This window comes from Pygoscelis adeliae, unplaced genomic scaffold, assembly GCF_000699105.1.
Source record: "Pygoscelis adeliae isolate BGI_AS28 unplaced genomic scaffold, ASM69910v1 Scaffold387, whole genome shotgun sequence".
Lineage (NCBI taxonomy): Eukaryota > Metazoa > Chordata > Aves > Sphenisciformes > Spheniscidae > Pygoscelis > Pygoscelis adeliae.
Window position 1 is genome coordinate 981,788 of NW_008825115.1, and position 15,714 is coordinate 997,501.

General features: G+C 46.6%; 1 protein-coding gene across 1 annotated transcript in view; it reads left to right on the forward strand.

Annotated features, from left to right (window-relative positions):
- Window positions 1-4,512: 4,512 nt before the first annotated feature.
- Window positions 4,513-15,714, forward strand: part of GRIK3 (glutamate receptor, ionotropic, kainate 3) — a 56,597-nt gene continuing 45,395 nt past the window's right edge. Inside the window, exons 1-5 of the mRNA XM_009328238.1 lie at window positions 4,513-4,582; window positions 6,948-7,124; window positions 8,276-8,533; window positions 9,897-10,078; window positions 14,348-14,401. Of these exons, the coding sequence (XP_009326513.1) occupies window positions 4,513-4,582; window positions 6,948-7,124; window positions 8,276-8,533; window positions 9,897-10,078; window positions 14,348-14,401 (741 nt within the window). The remainder of the gene's footprint in view (window positions 4,583-6,947; window positions 7,125-8,275; window positions 8,534-9,896; window positions 10,079-14,347; window positions 14,402-15,714) is intronic.

A 15,714-nucleotide genomic window follows, 5' to 3' on the forward strand; every position in this document is an offset into this window, starting at 1 on the left:
CATAGGAGAAGAATGTCACCCCCTGTGACATGAAGTGCCTAATACAGTGCAAATGAAATAGGATTTTGCATGTTCAATATCAAGACGAGAAAAGAGGGAGACACCATCTCCTCGGAATGGATCAACCTGCTGTGATGGGCTTTCTGTCCTGGCAGGCAGGAAAATCCCTCCTGATGGGACACACACATTTTGCATATCTGATTTTCTGCTAGAATTCATTTTCTTGGCATTACTCAGCAAGTACCTGGCTGTTCATTGTGCTGCAAAACGTGGTGGAATCTGAGGTCCTGGGAGTGTTACTTGGTTTGCCGGCTCCTCCCATCAGCCGCTGTGGGGTCCCCAGGACACCCCCAGAGAGGCGAGCAGCGCTGGGGGAGCCAGGCTGCGGGCAGGCAGCTGAGAGTGGGACCGTCCCCCTCCGACATTCGGCCCCGTGCTGAAGTCTCGCGGCGGTGTCTGGGCGGCAGTGCCGGCGGAGGCTGCTGATGCCTTGGGGCTATCGTTAGGGTCAGAAATCTGAATTTTCACGTTCACTTTTGACCGTGTTGGGGGGACGGGGAGTTCCCAGCCACCTCAGGGACCGGCGGTTCCCCTGTGTCTGTCCCTCCTCTGAGCTCACGGGAGGGTTCAAAGCAGAGCGAGAGCTGTCTTCCCTGCCCCATGTCTTGCCTCTTCTGAAGGTCGCTAGGGAGCAAATCTGGCAATATAAGCCGGGGCACTCACGAACCCCTCAGCCATGCTATTCGAGCGGGCAGACAGAGCATGGAAGGGCTGAGCTGAGCACCATCTCACTGTAGGGTATCGTGGACACGGGGGAAGCTTCCAGCTGGGCAGGTACATCATGGGCTTTGTCAGTCCATGGAAGCAGAGTGAACCCTGGGGCCCTCTGAAAATACAGCTGGAAATACCCTGGACCTGAGAGCCAGAAAAACTGCCAGGGGGAGTAACGTTTGTCTGCTCCAGGACAGGCCTGATTCCTTTTTAACTCTTGCAAAAGAGATGCGTAATGAACACAGGCAGCATGTGAGTGTAAGCAATCCAGACACACCGGCTCTGAGGTTAATCCTCTTCCTTCATTCGGAGTCAGATCCTCCTCCTGGGTTTTTAGCAATTACCATCCAGAGAGAGAGCAACCTCCGCAGGCAGGGGACAACTTGGGCCTGTGAGCAGCAGCAGCAGATTCCTGCACAGGGTCTCTCTTGCGTGGTGCATGTTTATGAAGCCTGAAATTGCTTTGGATACGTGGCTGTGCTGCATCACATTAAGCAGTGCCACGCTGAAGTGACAAGGCTGATGCATGATCAGCAGCAGTTTAAGGGGACAGGAACTCAGATCCTGCCGCTCCGTTGTTCTGTCAAAATCAGAAACCCATTGACAGACCTAAGAAATTATTTTCAGCTCCTTCCCAGAAGGTTTGTTTCAATCAGTTTGCAAGTTCTGTTTACTGCCTTTGCATTAAGCCCATCCATGGTCCTGCCGCAGGGAGTATATTCTGGGCTGCTGCAGCCTGACATGTACAGTCCGAGCCTGGGGAGGATCAGGGCAGAGGGTTCCACTGCGCATCTCTGGGGGGCAAGGACTTCCCAGGCAGTAAAAAGGGCTCTCGACTGAATAGGTGCTGAAGGGTGGGAGCCCCCAACATTCCTCGGCACTGCCTTCCTCGCTCATCAGTTTATAGGATGATTTTGTTTCTGTTTGGAGAACGCCAGCTGGCATCGACATCAGATACAAGGGCTGCACTCAACGCCTGGCTGAATGAGGGACCAACTCCAGCTTCAGCTGCATTTACTTGTGGAGCATTTTATAGTAGCAGCTCCTTGGGGGAAAGTGCAAGGAGAGATTTCTTGTGAACAAACCTGTCATTGCTTTTCCCTTTTTTTTTTTTTTTTTGTGATATTTATTGCCTTCTGGATTTTGCTGCTTTCACTGCATTCACTATTACTACATTTGAGATTGTAACAAGTCCCATGCTGACGGGCAGTCTCTCTGGAAGTTTTAGCTCCATTCCCAGTGCACAACCTCATGCTCCTGAGAACTTTCTCTTACTTCCCGCCAGTGTTCTCTCATTTCTCTTTATCGGTATAAACACCAGTCCTGGAGGGACCTGGACCATGACAGTGAAATTCTCTCCACTGGACTGGTCAGATAAGCAGAAGCATCAGTTCTCAAAGCCTTCCCGGGGGAGGCACGTCTTGTGAAGAAGGGCTCTCTGTCCTGCTGCCTCGGGGATCCGCCAAGCGACATCCTGGAGGAACAGGCACTAAATGATGCATAATGGTCCTGATCGGCCCGTTTGCTAATACTGTCCCCAAAACAGAGCCCATCAGAAGAGGACAAATTGCCTTGCCACAGCCAGCCCTGCTGTTCAACAAGAAAGATGTTTTGTGACCTCAGAGCAAAAATACATAAAATACAGATCTTGGGGCACGAGAGGTCTGTGAGATGGAGGCAGGAGCTCTCACGTCCCTGGAGGAGCTCAGGCTGGCTCTATCCTCAGTAAGAGCTATTTCAAAACAAGTACTTCTTCCAGGATGTCACATGGAAAGAGACTGTCAGAAAGCTGTCTAAATGTGTTAACAACACTGTCAGTGGGGGAGAGAAAAGCGTTATCAGAAATAGTTGTTCAAAGCTAAGTAACTCAGTGATTTTATAAGGAGTAAAAGATAAGAGATCACACCACGCACTGAGGGTTGTTGGAATTTTCTTTCCGAGAATGAAGCTGTTTGTTTTGTTAAAAAGGGGAAGAGGGAAGAAAGTGAAAACCTAAAATACATTGACTTTCTTGACTTAGCTTTCGACAAAGCTAAAAATAACTCCAGTTGCATTCAGCCTGCACAGCCACAGCACAGGATTCCCATCCTGTTGACCAGGCTTCCTTCTGGCTCCCTCCTGGGGCCATTCCAAAGGTCTTCCAGCGTCATAACCTGGAGATGGGAAGGGTGCAGCGGCTTTGCTTGATGCAGACAGACTTGGGCCTGTTCTGATTGACATCAGTGGGATTTCAGGTGTTTCGTGGGATACAGATTTTACCCTGAACAGAGAAGCTAATTTTCTGCTACTCAGTTAGAGTGAGATCCTCTGTGTTTTGCAGCTAAACCTCCCTTCACATGCGGTGCCAGCCTCCTTCCCATGGCCTGGCCCTACTATCGCTCTTCTGGTCTAGATCTAAAATAAGAGTTTCAGGCATTTGCTTTGGATTCTTATTTTGAAATTTTAAACCTCCCCACCTCAGCAGCAATGCCAATGGTCATCAAATAAAATAATATAAAATGATAAGACAGGAAGTTGATTCTAATTAGTGTGTTTTCTCATTTGCTGATTAACATTCTCTAGAGAGCAATTAGCCTGCTTTAAAGGTAAAAGACAACCGAATAATTATTTAACCTGCCTGGTGATTGATATTTAAAATCCAGGAAGTCAGACGTAATAATGGATCAAAAAATATGTAAAAGTAAGTGATAACAGTTGATAGCGTTTGATCCTGTCCTGCCTGAGAAGGTATCGACAGTTAGTGCTGAGGCATCTCCTTCAAGGCTGATTGCCAGACCTGGATCCCATTGCACTAAAGGCCGCACAAATATGGCATAATAAGGAGGTCTTCAGGGAGAAACATACATGCAAACAAACACAATCTGAAGTTGTTAAACCTCAGTGTGTGTTGAACAACACATGGCATTGCAGTAGGGAGTCTGGGCTGTATTGGCTGGTCAAGGAAACAGCACAGTCCCTTCCTGGATAAATTTGGCAGTGAATACTCTCATGAACATCAGGAGGACGTTGCAAATCGTGACAGACCTCAGCATGGCTGTCTTTCTTCTGTCTGCAAAGCTACGGGAGGTAAAGAAAGAAGGAAGGGGAAGCTGGGACCTGAACAGACAGAGGCAATACTGGGAAAAGGTTGTTAGCACCAGGTCAAGTGAGCAGCATCAATTAATCTCCAAGACATTTGAAATATCTAAAAAAATAGGGTGGAGGCAGAAATAGTTTAGAGACTGACAGCAACACTAAAGGACCTTTAGTTTTACTATCTCAGATGAAACTTGTTTATAGGTAGTATACAAAAGTGGAAACTGTTTTGTTGTTGACTTTTTATAACCCATTGACTTTCTGTATTTTTGTAAGAGTAAAGTCACAGTGAGGTTACTGTCTTAAGACCCGCACGCGATCACTCTCTCTGGGGAGCACAGGGAGAGCTGACCAAGTTTGTTTGTCCAAACACTTTGCACCAGATTGCCCAGCTTTGTATTGCTTCATCTTTCCTGTTGAGGGTTGCAGGGGACGCGTGGGGTCCCCCCCAGCCCAGTGATCAGCCAGCTGATGTCACATCCCTCATTCTCTCAGTAGCACAGGCTGATATTCTCCGTTTTGCTCAAATGAAAAAGCTGCAACAATTATTTTCATAATTAGCTGGCTTTTCAAATTAATGCCAGTTATGCTATGTAATCATGATGAAGATTATGCATTAATCAGCTGTTTCAAGCCGGTTATTAGGCTCTTTAAATAATGATCGGAATGAACATCTCCGAAGGAGAGGCGCGCAAGCCAAGAGGGACGGCAGCGCGCGATCTCCGGGAGCGGGGAGGCACTGCCGCAGGGATGGGGCTGTGCTCAGCACGCCCGGCTGCAGTGCAGATCTGCCGTCAGACGCTCTCCGTCCCCCGGGTTTCTGAGGAAAGAGCAGGCTGTTGCATGTGGTGGCTGCTCTTCAACACCTTAGAAACTGCAGTAGATTTCACATCGTCCCAATATATTCAGCACCCAGCAGTATAACCAGAAATACATTACTTCTGCCTGTCTGCTTTCTCATTGCCTGGCACTAAATTCAAGGTGTTGGGTGGCTGCACAGAAAATTCTTTTCTGTCAAAAAGCCTATTATATCCAGTTGGATGTCTGGAACGTGAATTTATTTGGGATCAAACACCAATAATCCACATACCCAGTCCTTCTATATTCTATTGTAATAAGATATGCTCTGAAGCAACCCTGAAAGCTCTGGGCTAGGAGAAAGCCTCATGTCAGCTAGTTGATAATCAATGTAACATGAACCCAGTTATCACTTCAGGATGATGCTAGAAAACAAAAAATCCTTTGCTAAAATGTTCTGGACAGTAAAGCTTTGAACAGAAAGACAGGGATGAATTTCATGCTCACTTTAGTTTTGTTTATTGCTTCTGCTGTAATATTGTGTATGAAATTTCTCCACCCTAAGAAACTTAGACTGAGCTACCAGCACGTGCAAACTTTGATATGGATGAATAATTTTCCTTGCACCGGTCAATAACCAAATGTTTTGGCATGATCCAGTGAGAATGAGGCACTTGGACAATTTTGCTAGGCTCCTGCCTACACTGCTAGGCATTCTAGATTGAAAACCTGGTCATAAGTGACTTGCTTGAAGATCGCGTGGGACTGAAACAGGTCTCCAGAATGAGCATTCAGCCTCTTTTTCTTTATTCTTCCCCCTATTACCCAAGTTAGTACCGAGATCAATAATATTTTTTTCTACCAGAGACATGGAGTGAACAGCTCAAACGTTTTTGGATGTTTATGAATGTAAATTAATTACCACACTCACTTTACAACTGGGGACACAGATGCACAAAGTCTGCAGGAGGAGGGAACTGACTTGCTATGATCACGGGGAGCAGAAAGTCAGAGGCCTTCTACAATTTCCTTTGCACCCTTGCTGTGAAAATCTCCAAGCATTGCTACTGTGGTTCGCTCAGCCCATGGCTTTAGCCGGGTTCCTGGGAGGACACGCAGAGCATGGCTGTCAACAGAAATGTCAGCATGGCTCTTGCCAAAGTGGCACTCTTGGCTTACACCAAATTGCCACAAAAACTATAGATAATGTGTTCTGCTCCTGGAGGAGGAGTTGCTTGAAAAGTTGTAGTTGCCTGAAAACAAGGAGGGCTGAGTAGAGATCTGTTGTCTATGACAAAACATTTTAGATTTACCTTAAATTGAAGAGGAAGATTTTCCTTCTGCTAATGAACCCAGAGACCATCTGTTACCAATTGCACTTATCTCGCTCATCCATTAGTTATTTTGGTTTACTTTTTAATAAGAGAGAGCAAGGTTTATGTGTCTTTCCGTAGTTCTGTAAGGGGCACAGGACGGTGCTTACATCTCAGAGACAAGAACATGCAATTACATAATTTACGCCTGCACTGAGTCACTTCAATTAGAGTGGCTGTCAGCAGGGACCCGAGGACAAGACTCGCAGATACAGAGCCAAGAAACCCAGCGATACTGTGACATGAGCTTGCTGCCCCTGGGGAGGTGTAATGGCATTAACAACTTTTGAACATGGGAAAGCATGCATTCGAGATGTGCATTATTGAGCAGATAAGCTGTAGGGTAGGCAAATTCAGAAGTATCTGCTACTCTGAATTAAGAACTTGGATAACTAAACATGAGGAACAATAGAAGATGAGAAGGGTACTACAAATGGCACTAAAAATAGCAAGCAGCAGTGCTACACTGCCTGCCTCCTGCGTGAGGACTTGGAGATGGGTGGACAAGGCAGGGAGGGATCCAGCATGGCACGGAGGGAAGGGCAGTGCCAGCTTCAAACTGCAGTAACTCCTCAGAGCACAAACCTGGAGCATCTCTGCAGCTGAGCAATAAGCCTGTCCGCACTTCCCAAGGTCTGGTCCTGAAGTGTTATGGGAAGCCACTCATCTATCTCATAAAAATATTCCAAGACTTTAAGTTTGTCCACTATTGCCTGCAAAAGTGGGCATTCTGAACACTTCCATGGACCAGCATGTAATAAAAAACCAAATGTTTTCATGTCTTTACTTCAGTCCAGGAAATGCCCTGGGAGCAAGCCTTGTTCAGCCTGCAAATATCACAGCTCTGTCCAAGAGTTTTCTCATCCTTGCTACATAAAATTAATAATCAAACTTTATGTGGCTTAATACTGGTTTTGTCTTGTCTTGCAGGAGGAATCTTTGAGTATGCAGATGGCCCCAATACCCAGGTTATGAGTGCTGAGGAGCAAGCCTTCAGATTTTCTGCCAATATTATTAATAGAAACAGAACTTTGTTGCCTAACACAACACTGACCTACGACATTCAGAGGATACACTTCCATGACAGCTTTGAAGCAACTAAGAAAGGTAAGAGCACAGCACACTTAGCAGCTTTGTGGCCATTTATTCATTAAAAAAAGGCATGGTTTGGCTTGAGACCCAGCAGCTCATTTTGTCCTGCTGTAGTCAGTCATTGAGATTAGAAGTCCTCCAGAAGCTGACTTTCCGGAGGCATTTTAATATAAGGGGAACAACTATTCTTTTTTTCCTCTGCAAACCTCATAAAACTCCTTTCAGTGTTTGCTTCTAATCCTGAGCGAAGGTCTGTAGGCCATGCCTTTGTTTATTTTAGTGTATCCCTGGCAGTTTTAACATCCCTAGTGTAGAAATTCTGTTCTCTTCCTAACAGACAGTCATTTTTTATTATCGGATAACAGCAGTCCACTTGAATTACTGAAGGGCAGGGAAGAAATGGGAGTACACAGCAAAGGTTGTGGGGCTGATGCCCTGAGGGCTTACTGAGTTTGCTTCTGTTTTGGGAGAAACAAAACCTGCCTCCTGATCTCACAGTTACAGGAGGGGCATCACCGGAGAGAGGGGATATCTGCTCACAGGCTAGTTCACTGACCCCGCCTGTCCCTTTTTAAGATGTTTTGTTGTGGAGGTTTCTTCAGACCTCTGCCTGGCACTCCTCTGTGCCGGGCTGCTGGGAATACCCAGCGTTTATACTTCCCCCCCCCCCTAAAAATGCAGCCCCAAATGCAGTTGTTCTGTTCTAATTTCTCAGTGAAAGCTTCAACAAAGCTATGAAAAGCATTATTTTGCAGGGGAAAAAATCTATTAAAATTAATGCGAAAATGCATTTTTCAGTGCAATTCTGAACATCTCTGGGTATTTCTGTCACAACTCTGGAGGCTCAGCCATTTCTAACACACCGCAGTGGTTATTCCCTCCTCTGGAAACGTCCCTGTGCCTCTAACCACTGGTCCAGACCCCCCCCTGCCATAACTCCTCCTCTGCCTCTCTTCACTGTTGTAATTACCTAATATCTACGCTGCTGTTAGAGCCCAGAAGCTTGTCTGTCCAGCCACTGCTCCGTGGTCCAGGTCAGGAAGAAGTTTGTGCCCCCACGGCTGCCCCGCCAGGCGGGGGCGAGGAGGCTGCCCTGACGCTCACTCCTCCCGCAGAGGTGCCCCGTACTTTACTGACAGCACCCTTCCCTTCCCTTCCTTTTCCAGCCTGTGACCAGCTCGCTCTGGGGGTCGTAGCAATATTTGGACCTTCTCAAGGCTCCTGTACCAATGCCGTCCAGTCTATTTGCAATGCCCTGGAAGTCCCCCACATACAGCTTCGATGGAAGCATCACCCTTTGGATAACAAGGACACTTTCTATGTCAACCTGTATCCCGACTATGCTTCTCTTAGCCATGCCATTCTGGACCTTGTGCAGTATTTGAAATGGAGGTCAGCCACTGTGGTTTACGATGACAGTACAGGTAGGTGAAGGAGGGGTTTTAAAGGAAGAATCCAGGAGATTTTTTGTCGTGGGTCCCATTTAGGAACTTCTCTAATGAACCCTTTTAGGAGCAAAATGACACCCCACGCAGTGATCAGTGCACGGGGACACACCAGTTCCCAAGCATTCAAGCGAGTTGTAGAAGGCCCGGGATCCTTTCTGAACCATTTCATTCACAAAGCGCTTAGAAAGAGGGTAACCCTCAGCACCACCCCAGCTGACAAAGGGCCAAGGGGAGGATTAATTGTCCGCTGGTGTGATCTGGCTCAGCTCGGCTGTATTTGGCACCATGGTGCCCATCTACACAAGCAAAGACCTTGGTCTGTGGCTGCCACTGAGGGTGCAGTTTCCCAGCTAAAAGCAAAAGCAGTTCTGGAAAGTTTTTTGTTTTCTGGCTAATTCTATAAAGCATAGCTGACAAAGTTTTTCACAGAAAGCAAGCTGTTGACGGTTAAAACAAAGCAAAGCACTGCACAGCACTATAGATAAAAAAACCCAAAACAAAAGATACATTGGATAGCCTGTCCAACCTCATTCCACTAAACCAAATGGTTTCTTTAGGGGAGGGCTGATGAGAACACAGTTTGACATGCCTGTTTTGCAAATGTGGGTCACAGTGTGTTCCCTTCGTGGTGTATTCTAATGTATTTCTTCCACTATGCAGAGGGACATGCTTCTGTTTTTCTCCTCGCAATAGGCATCTGCTGAATTTCTTCTTGCAACATTAGATACCAATATTCCTGCTCAGCTGCATCCAGCATGGCTTTGTACCTTCTGCATAAAAAAGAAATTAATTCTAAGGGTAGTAAGAAAGTTACAAGTTGTGATTAAGTGACCATTATGAACTATGCTATTCATAAATCTAAGCGCATATTCATTTTTTTCTTTTGCTGTTGTGCATGGTAAATACTGCAGATTTTAATTTGTTGTATAGATGATTATCATATTCTGTCCTTTCTCAAGGGCATATTTGCTTAAGAAAAAATGTCGTGATCGCAGAGATGTCAAAGTTTAGGACCAATCTGCTATTCTCCTCTCCTCCCTAGCGCAGGGACCCCAGCTCTACCATAGCTGGATGCAGGGGCAGCAGGAAAACACCAGGAAAAGCCATTCTGCCTTATAACAACGGCTCTGGAAATATCTGGGTTTTTAATAATTGACACATGCCACCTTGGCTTTGATACGCCTTTAGCAATGGCCATTTGAGGGAGGGAGGGAGGAAAGTCTTGATTGCATTCCATAAAATAATATAGGAAGAAATAACTTGCTGTGATACCCAGCCTGCAAGGCAAAGGCAGACTTTCCTGTAACACTGTGGGTTTGTCTTTGTGCAATGCCTGAAGGCCTTATACGGCTGCAAGAGCTCATCATGGCCCCATCAAGGTACAATATTCGGCTGAAAATCCGCCAGCTCCCGCTGGACACTGACGATGCCCGGCCGCTGCTGAAGGAGATGAAGCGGGGCAGGGAATTCCGCATCATCTTCGACTGCAGCCACCTGATGGCAGCTCAGATCCTCAAGCAGGTGAGCGGGGGGCGGTGGGGCGCGAAGCAAAAAGTGGCCACCGAAGGACCCATACGTATGGGCTGGCCGTACTGCAGGGAGAGCCCTGCAGCTAGGGGTGCAGACCTGCAGCTTTCCCTCTGTCCACGATCCACAGCTACACTAAAAGATACAACATGTACATTTTTCAAGGATACTATTGGATTTCTACAGAAAATGTAGTTTTCACTGAAAAAAATGGAAGTACCAAAAAGCGACTGTTGGTAAGAACAAACAAATCTTACGGGAGGAAAAAGAGCCAAGTGCCTGCGTCGAATGCAGCGCTGAGACCAGGCTGCTGTCCTGCTTCTGTCTGTGGCTGCGCAGCCCCAGCCCTCTGCCCTCCACCCGCAGCCGTCTGGAGCAGCGTTCGCTTCTCTCTCTCAGCCAGGGCATCAGGCAGGACTGTGCTCTGGGCCACTTCTGTCACTGTTCATTTAGCCCTGTACAAGCTTTTCATGCTTGCTGATTTTAAATATCTTCTTTCCCGTCTGTGCTGCTTCATGCCCCCAGGTTTGTGAATACATGCCCATACAGGGCAGGGTATAAAACGCTTCGTTTTGGTTAGCTGTTTTCCGAGTCGTGCACGCAGTCCTGCGTCTCACTGCAAGCAGTCAGGACTGGGCCAGCCGGGGAGGGACGGCATCGTCTGTCCCTTCACAAGCACTGTGTGCAATTCTTGGACTTTAAGCCAGATGTCAGTGATTTTCCATTCATTTGGTCTCTCTCCTTTCTCCCTGAGTTCCTTCACTGGCATTTTTCGCAGACCAGAAGGTTTGCTGCTCACCCCAGCTCCTCCTCATTTCCAAGTGCCTTTAGGTTTCAGGGTCAGTATGAGGCAGAGGAAAATGCTCTCACAAAGAACGCTAAAAGCCAGCCGGTGGAAGTGTTGCTCATATCAGCCCAGCAAGACACTCACATAGATTAAATAAATCCCCTGAAGGGCTAAGAAAGCAAGCACATGGAAAGAGGCTTCTCTTGCAGCCTGCTTGATGTAAAATGAAGGGAATTGCTCAGAGAAATCAGAAAGCCTGGGAGGGATTATTAAAGAAAGCAATATAAGGGACTCATTGTCTCCTGCCTATTATTTTAGCATGCTGGCTGTGTTTGGTGCTGTTCACTTATTATGCAGTTTATTATAGTGTATCGTGCCATCTGCTCTGCTCATCACTGTGAGTGCAGAGTGAGGAAGATGGAGGAGAGGGGGGACTAGGGGGAAAGAAGTTTTTCTAAGTCCTTCTGGCTGGTTTTGTGTGTGTGGTGGTGTTTTTCAGGACCCAAAGCCACGGATTTCAGCTTAGCAATATTATATAGTGTATTTTTACTCAGGAAAAAACTGTTAAATATTTTCAGAGTTTGGGAAGGTGCACAAACCCAAACCTCTCTGAACATTTGTACACTCCGGTGTATAACACTGGGGATGCTCTGGGCAGTGCACACTGTGACCCTCATGTCTCTCTCACTGTTGGCACTCACATTTGCTGAAGAATTAGGAAGCTCAGAAACCTCGTTTCCTAACTTTTCTACCTGTATCAAGAAATGCACGTCTAGAGGTGCCACCTTCACTTGTGAAACAGCTTTTTCTTTTCCATAGGATGGGATAGAAAAAAAGGCTTCCCGATCCCTACTCCCCACTGCCCTCCTCATGCTCTGCTTTGCACATTCACCGAAAGTACGAGCTGGGTAAAGCCAAAATCTTCTCCTGGAAGAGGGGAGTCTGCTTTTGCTTTGCAGCGTTAGAAGAACAACGTGCAGAAAATAAAACCGGACTGCAAAAAAAGTCAGGGAAGAATAGCCCAGCCTTCTGTTTGTCCCGGAAACAATTATGTTCATATATTATTGCTATTATTTGCTTTCTGTAGCATTTTGGTAACTACACCAGTTAGCTTGCAGACATTTGGCCTCTGGTGTTTGCTCTGACCAGGCAAGGTCCCTGGAGCCTCTCGGCTGCGCTGCCCACCCCAGTGCAGTACCAGTGGACGCAGAAAAGGTTCTCTCAAGACTTGTGCTAAAATTTCCATCACCTGGTACTGATTTTAACTGCGCATCTTTAGGTAACATAAAATGGCTTGAGCAAGTCTAGCCTACCTTTGCTAAAGTAGCTCTGACTAAGCACACAGCATGAAGCCAGCCCAGATCTTGCTCCCAAGTTATTTAAGGTAATGTGCTCCCACAGCACATGAGTAGCAAGGCGCTTCTCTGATAATCTGGGCAGTATTTTTAAATGTGGAACAGTAATCCATAAATAACAACGCAAGAGCTGGCACAAAGATGTACAGATGACATTGCCACATACTGCTCTAGTCTGGGTTCCTAGGAGCGACTGAGACATCAAACCATTCATTATTTTACCCTCTTGGACAAACAAATCATTGTAGAAACCTATGACAGAGCTAGGCCTGCTTGTGAGGCCTTCCCATCCTACCCTAGGTTCTCTGGCCTTGCTCATTTTTGGTCACTTGTTAATGCTTTACATCTGTTCTCTGGCTTCCCAGCTTTGTTCTCCTTGGCAGCTGTCTCTGAACAGTTGCTGCACTCTGCAGCGCGCAGATGTGCCTGTCTTAACTTTAATGGAGCTCCCATTCTCATCCTGGTGATTGCCTGTAGCTTATCCACCAGGTTTATCATTTATTCATTTCCCCACAAACCCAGATGTATCCTGCACCCAGGCTGCAAGTACTGGGAAGCTGGGGCTTGCTTCTTACAGCAGGTCTGGGCTCTTCATCTACCGCTGATCCAGCTGTAGAATCTGAACTGGAATCTCATGATATACTCTCGATTGGTTTCACATCATCTAACTGATGCTTCACATACTGAGGTATCATTCCCTGCTCCAGCTCTTTGCACCTGGGTGTGCAGGTCAGGAGAGAGCTACGATGCAGATCCACTGACCAGACAGGGAGGAGGAGGACGGAACAGCACACTGCTGCACAGAGACAGCTGCCAGGCTTTCTGAAAGGTACTTCCAGGCCAGAAAACGTAGGATAAAGTCACACTCCAGAGTTACAATATCTAGGCTTGTAATCTAGATCCTTCCCTTTTCCTTTGTTTTTTGACATCTTACTTTTCAAACTGTCACTTCCTTCCTTGGAGCTAAATTCTGCCCTAGTAATTTTAGCAAAAACCAAAGCAGCAAACATTTCCTGGGAGGACTTGAAGTCACTTTCCCATCGGTGGAGATTTTAAAGTGCTCTTGCACTTTTCTTCAGAAAACATGCTCACAGAGTCAGCATCACAGTCAAAACCACGGGTATCTCTTTCCTTTAGCCAGCTACCAACTTCAAGGTGACCCTTCTCATAGACAGAAACACATTCCCCTTGTGTTGTGTAGGGCCTGGGCAAGGTCATCCAGCCGAGGTCCATTCAGCCCACAGTCATTCTCTGACAAACCTCACAGAACAGCATGTTCTCTCCACTGCTCAGTTATGCAAATCCCAGCAATCTGCACAAACCATCCTTCGTGTCGGGGCTGGCACACCTAGAGCCTGGGCTGGCCAAGAGCCCTCGAGACTAGACCACGATCTCCAAGGGCTGAGGGACGGGAGATGTTCCTGGCTCCCCATCCCTGTGCCTATACTTTCACTGACCCATTTCTAAACCAGGCACTACGTTAGAATCTGGCTGTTGTACGCAGGAAGGAGGGACTCACAGACAAGAACTACAGGTACACGTTATATGAACGGGCACTGAAGGGGAGGGGATGCAGAGCACCAGAAATACACGTGTGAGAAATAAAAAGCCTTTTACTTAGCTTCTTAGCCAGTACCTGGACTTGTAACCATAAGAATAGGCTGCTTTATGGTCATTCTGCACAGGTTTCTGTAAGGTTGCAGGTTGTTTGGTATCTGAGAAGGAAAGGCAACCCCCTTTCTCCCAGTTGTGCTGACAGAAGCGAGCCTGCATCCCTGGAAGATTTTGCACCGCGCGTGACCTGTGAGCACGGCAGTGTGCCGCAGCTGGTGTCCCAGCTTTCTGTGGCACAACACCACTCAAAAATACCACCGGCCTCCGTGAGAGCTGGACACCGAGGCTTTGCTGCCATTTCAGAAAGGTTCGAGGACCACAGCTCAGCTCAGCACTTAAGCACATGCTTAACTGCTTCACGGGACTGATCCAGAATCCAGCTTCTGTGTTTCTGGGTCTGTCTCCTGCCGCATTTACCAGATCGGCTCTTTAGAGGTTTATGTTGCATGACTGTTGTTATATTCTTGTATCCACTTTCACTAACCTCGTTTCCCTACTCTCCTCAAGGCCATGGCAATGGGAATGATGACAGAATACTACCACTTCATCTTCACCACTCTGGTAAAGTATCTAATCTGTGCAAACACCTTTTACACTCACTGCTGAGCTGGAATGGAAAGTGAGGAGGTAGTCTAACTGGCAGGAGAGCGGGCTGGGTGTCCTGTCCTGGGCATGCACTGCACAGCTGCAGGACACTAAAGCAGTGGGGTGGGAAAAGCAAGGGAAGGGGAGGTCTGGTACCCTAACAGAAGGTGAGAACAGGGCTAGACTTAGCTTCAGGTTAGAATCAGACCACAATGATTTGGTTGTAACATCTCTGCAACTGCAGCATTGCCTGGGTGCTCATTCTGAGAGACAGCAGTCTTCTCTTTCGCTGCTTTTGGACTGGCTCACTCCTTTGGAGCTGCTCTGGCTTTGCACAGATGTAGGTTCTGGTTTTATTTCCCCTGCCAGTCATTTTGATTTCAGTGCAGCTACCCATGCACTGAAAGATGAGCATATGTGTGAATTTGCGAGGTTGCAATCCCACAGACAGGATTTGATGGGACCGAGTTTCACTAAGAACTGGGTATGTGCTTCTGTGTGTTCACCTAGGTCTCCCTTAAAAGCCAGGAGCAGCCCTGCTGTGGTCAATAGTTCAGTACTGCAGGTTTATTTTGCATGAGAAGAAGTCAGCTTGAAATTAACTCCACTCTCATTAACCATGGGCCAGTTCTTCTCTGACTCCAGGAGGCATTTTGGTTTGGATTTTTTGGCATGCCACTTTTGTTTCCATTTAGGATGCTATTGTCTAGTATACTGTTGAATTTTGTGTGATTTTGAAAATCCGATTTATCTTTTTGCCTTTAGGAAAGAATCAGACTAAACTAACCCTTAAAAACTGCAAAATTTATTTTTCAAATGCAAAAGACATTTTAATTACCCCTGCTGCCATTATCTATTCCAGGCAGCTTTAAGCTTTTCCCAGATAACCTCCTATTAATCAGCCCCAGCTGAGCCTAGAGTACATTTCATGTGTAGGTACAGCCTGGAGGTGGGAAAAGAAGAATTATAATAAATTAATAGATAAGCAATCACAATTAATGCCACTTTCCTGAAATAACAGTTATATCATGGGAAAGACATTTTAATCTGTCATTCCTTAAGGCAATGTTTTCCTAGCTTGCAATGCATGTGCTTCAGCTTCTACAGTACTAGACCCATGGGGTGCTAATGAATTAGTCTATTATGTTATACTGAATGTTTCTAAAAGGTCCCTAGTCAATACTGAGTACAGTGTATCAACACTTGGCATGAAATGCTTCAACATTTTGCTAGGCAGCAAGACTACAGTTCACTGACTTCAGCATGAAGAGCCCCATCAGCCTTTTCTA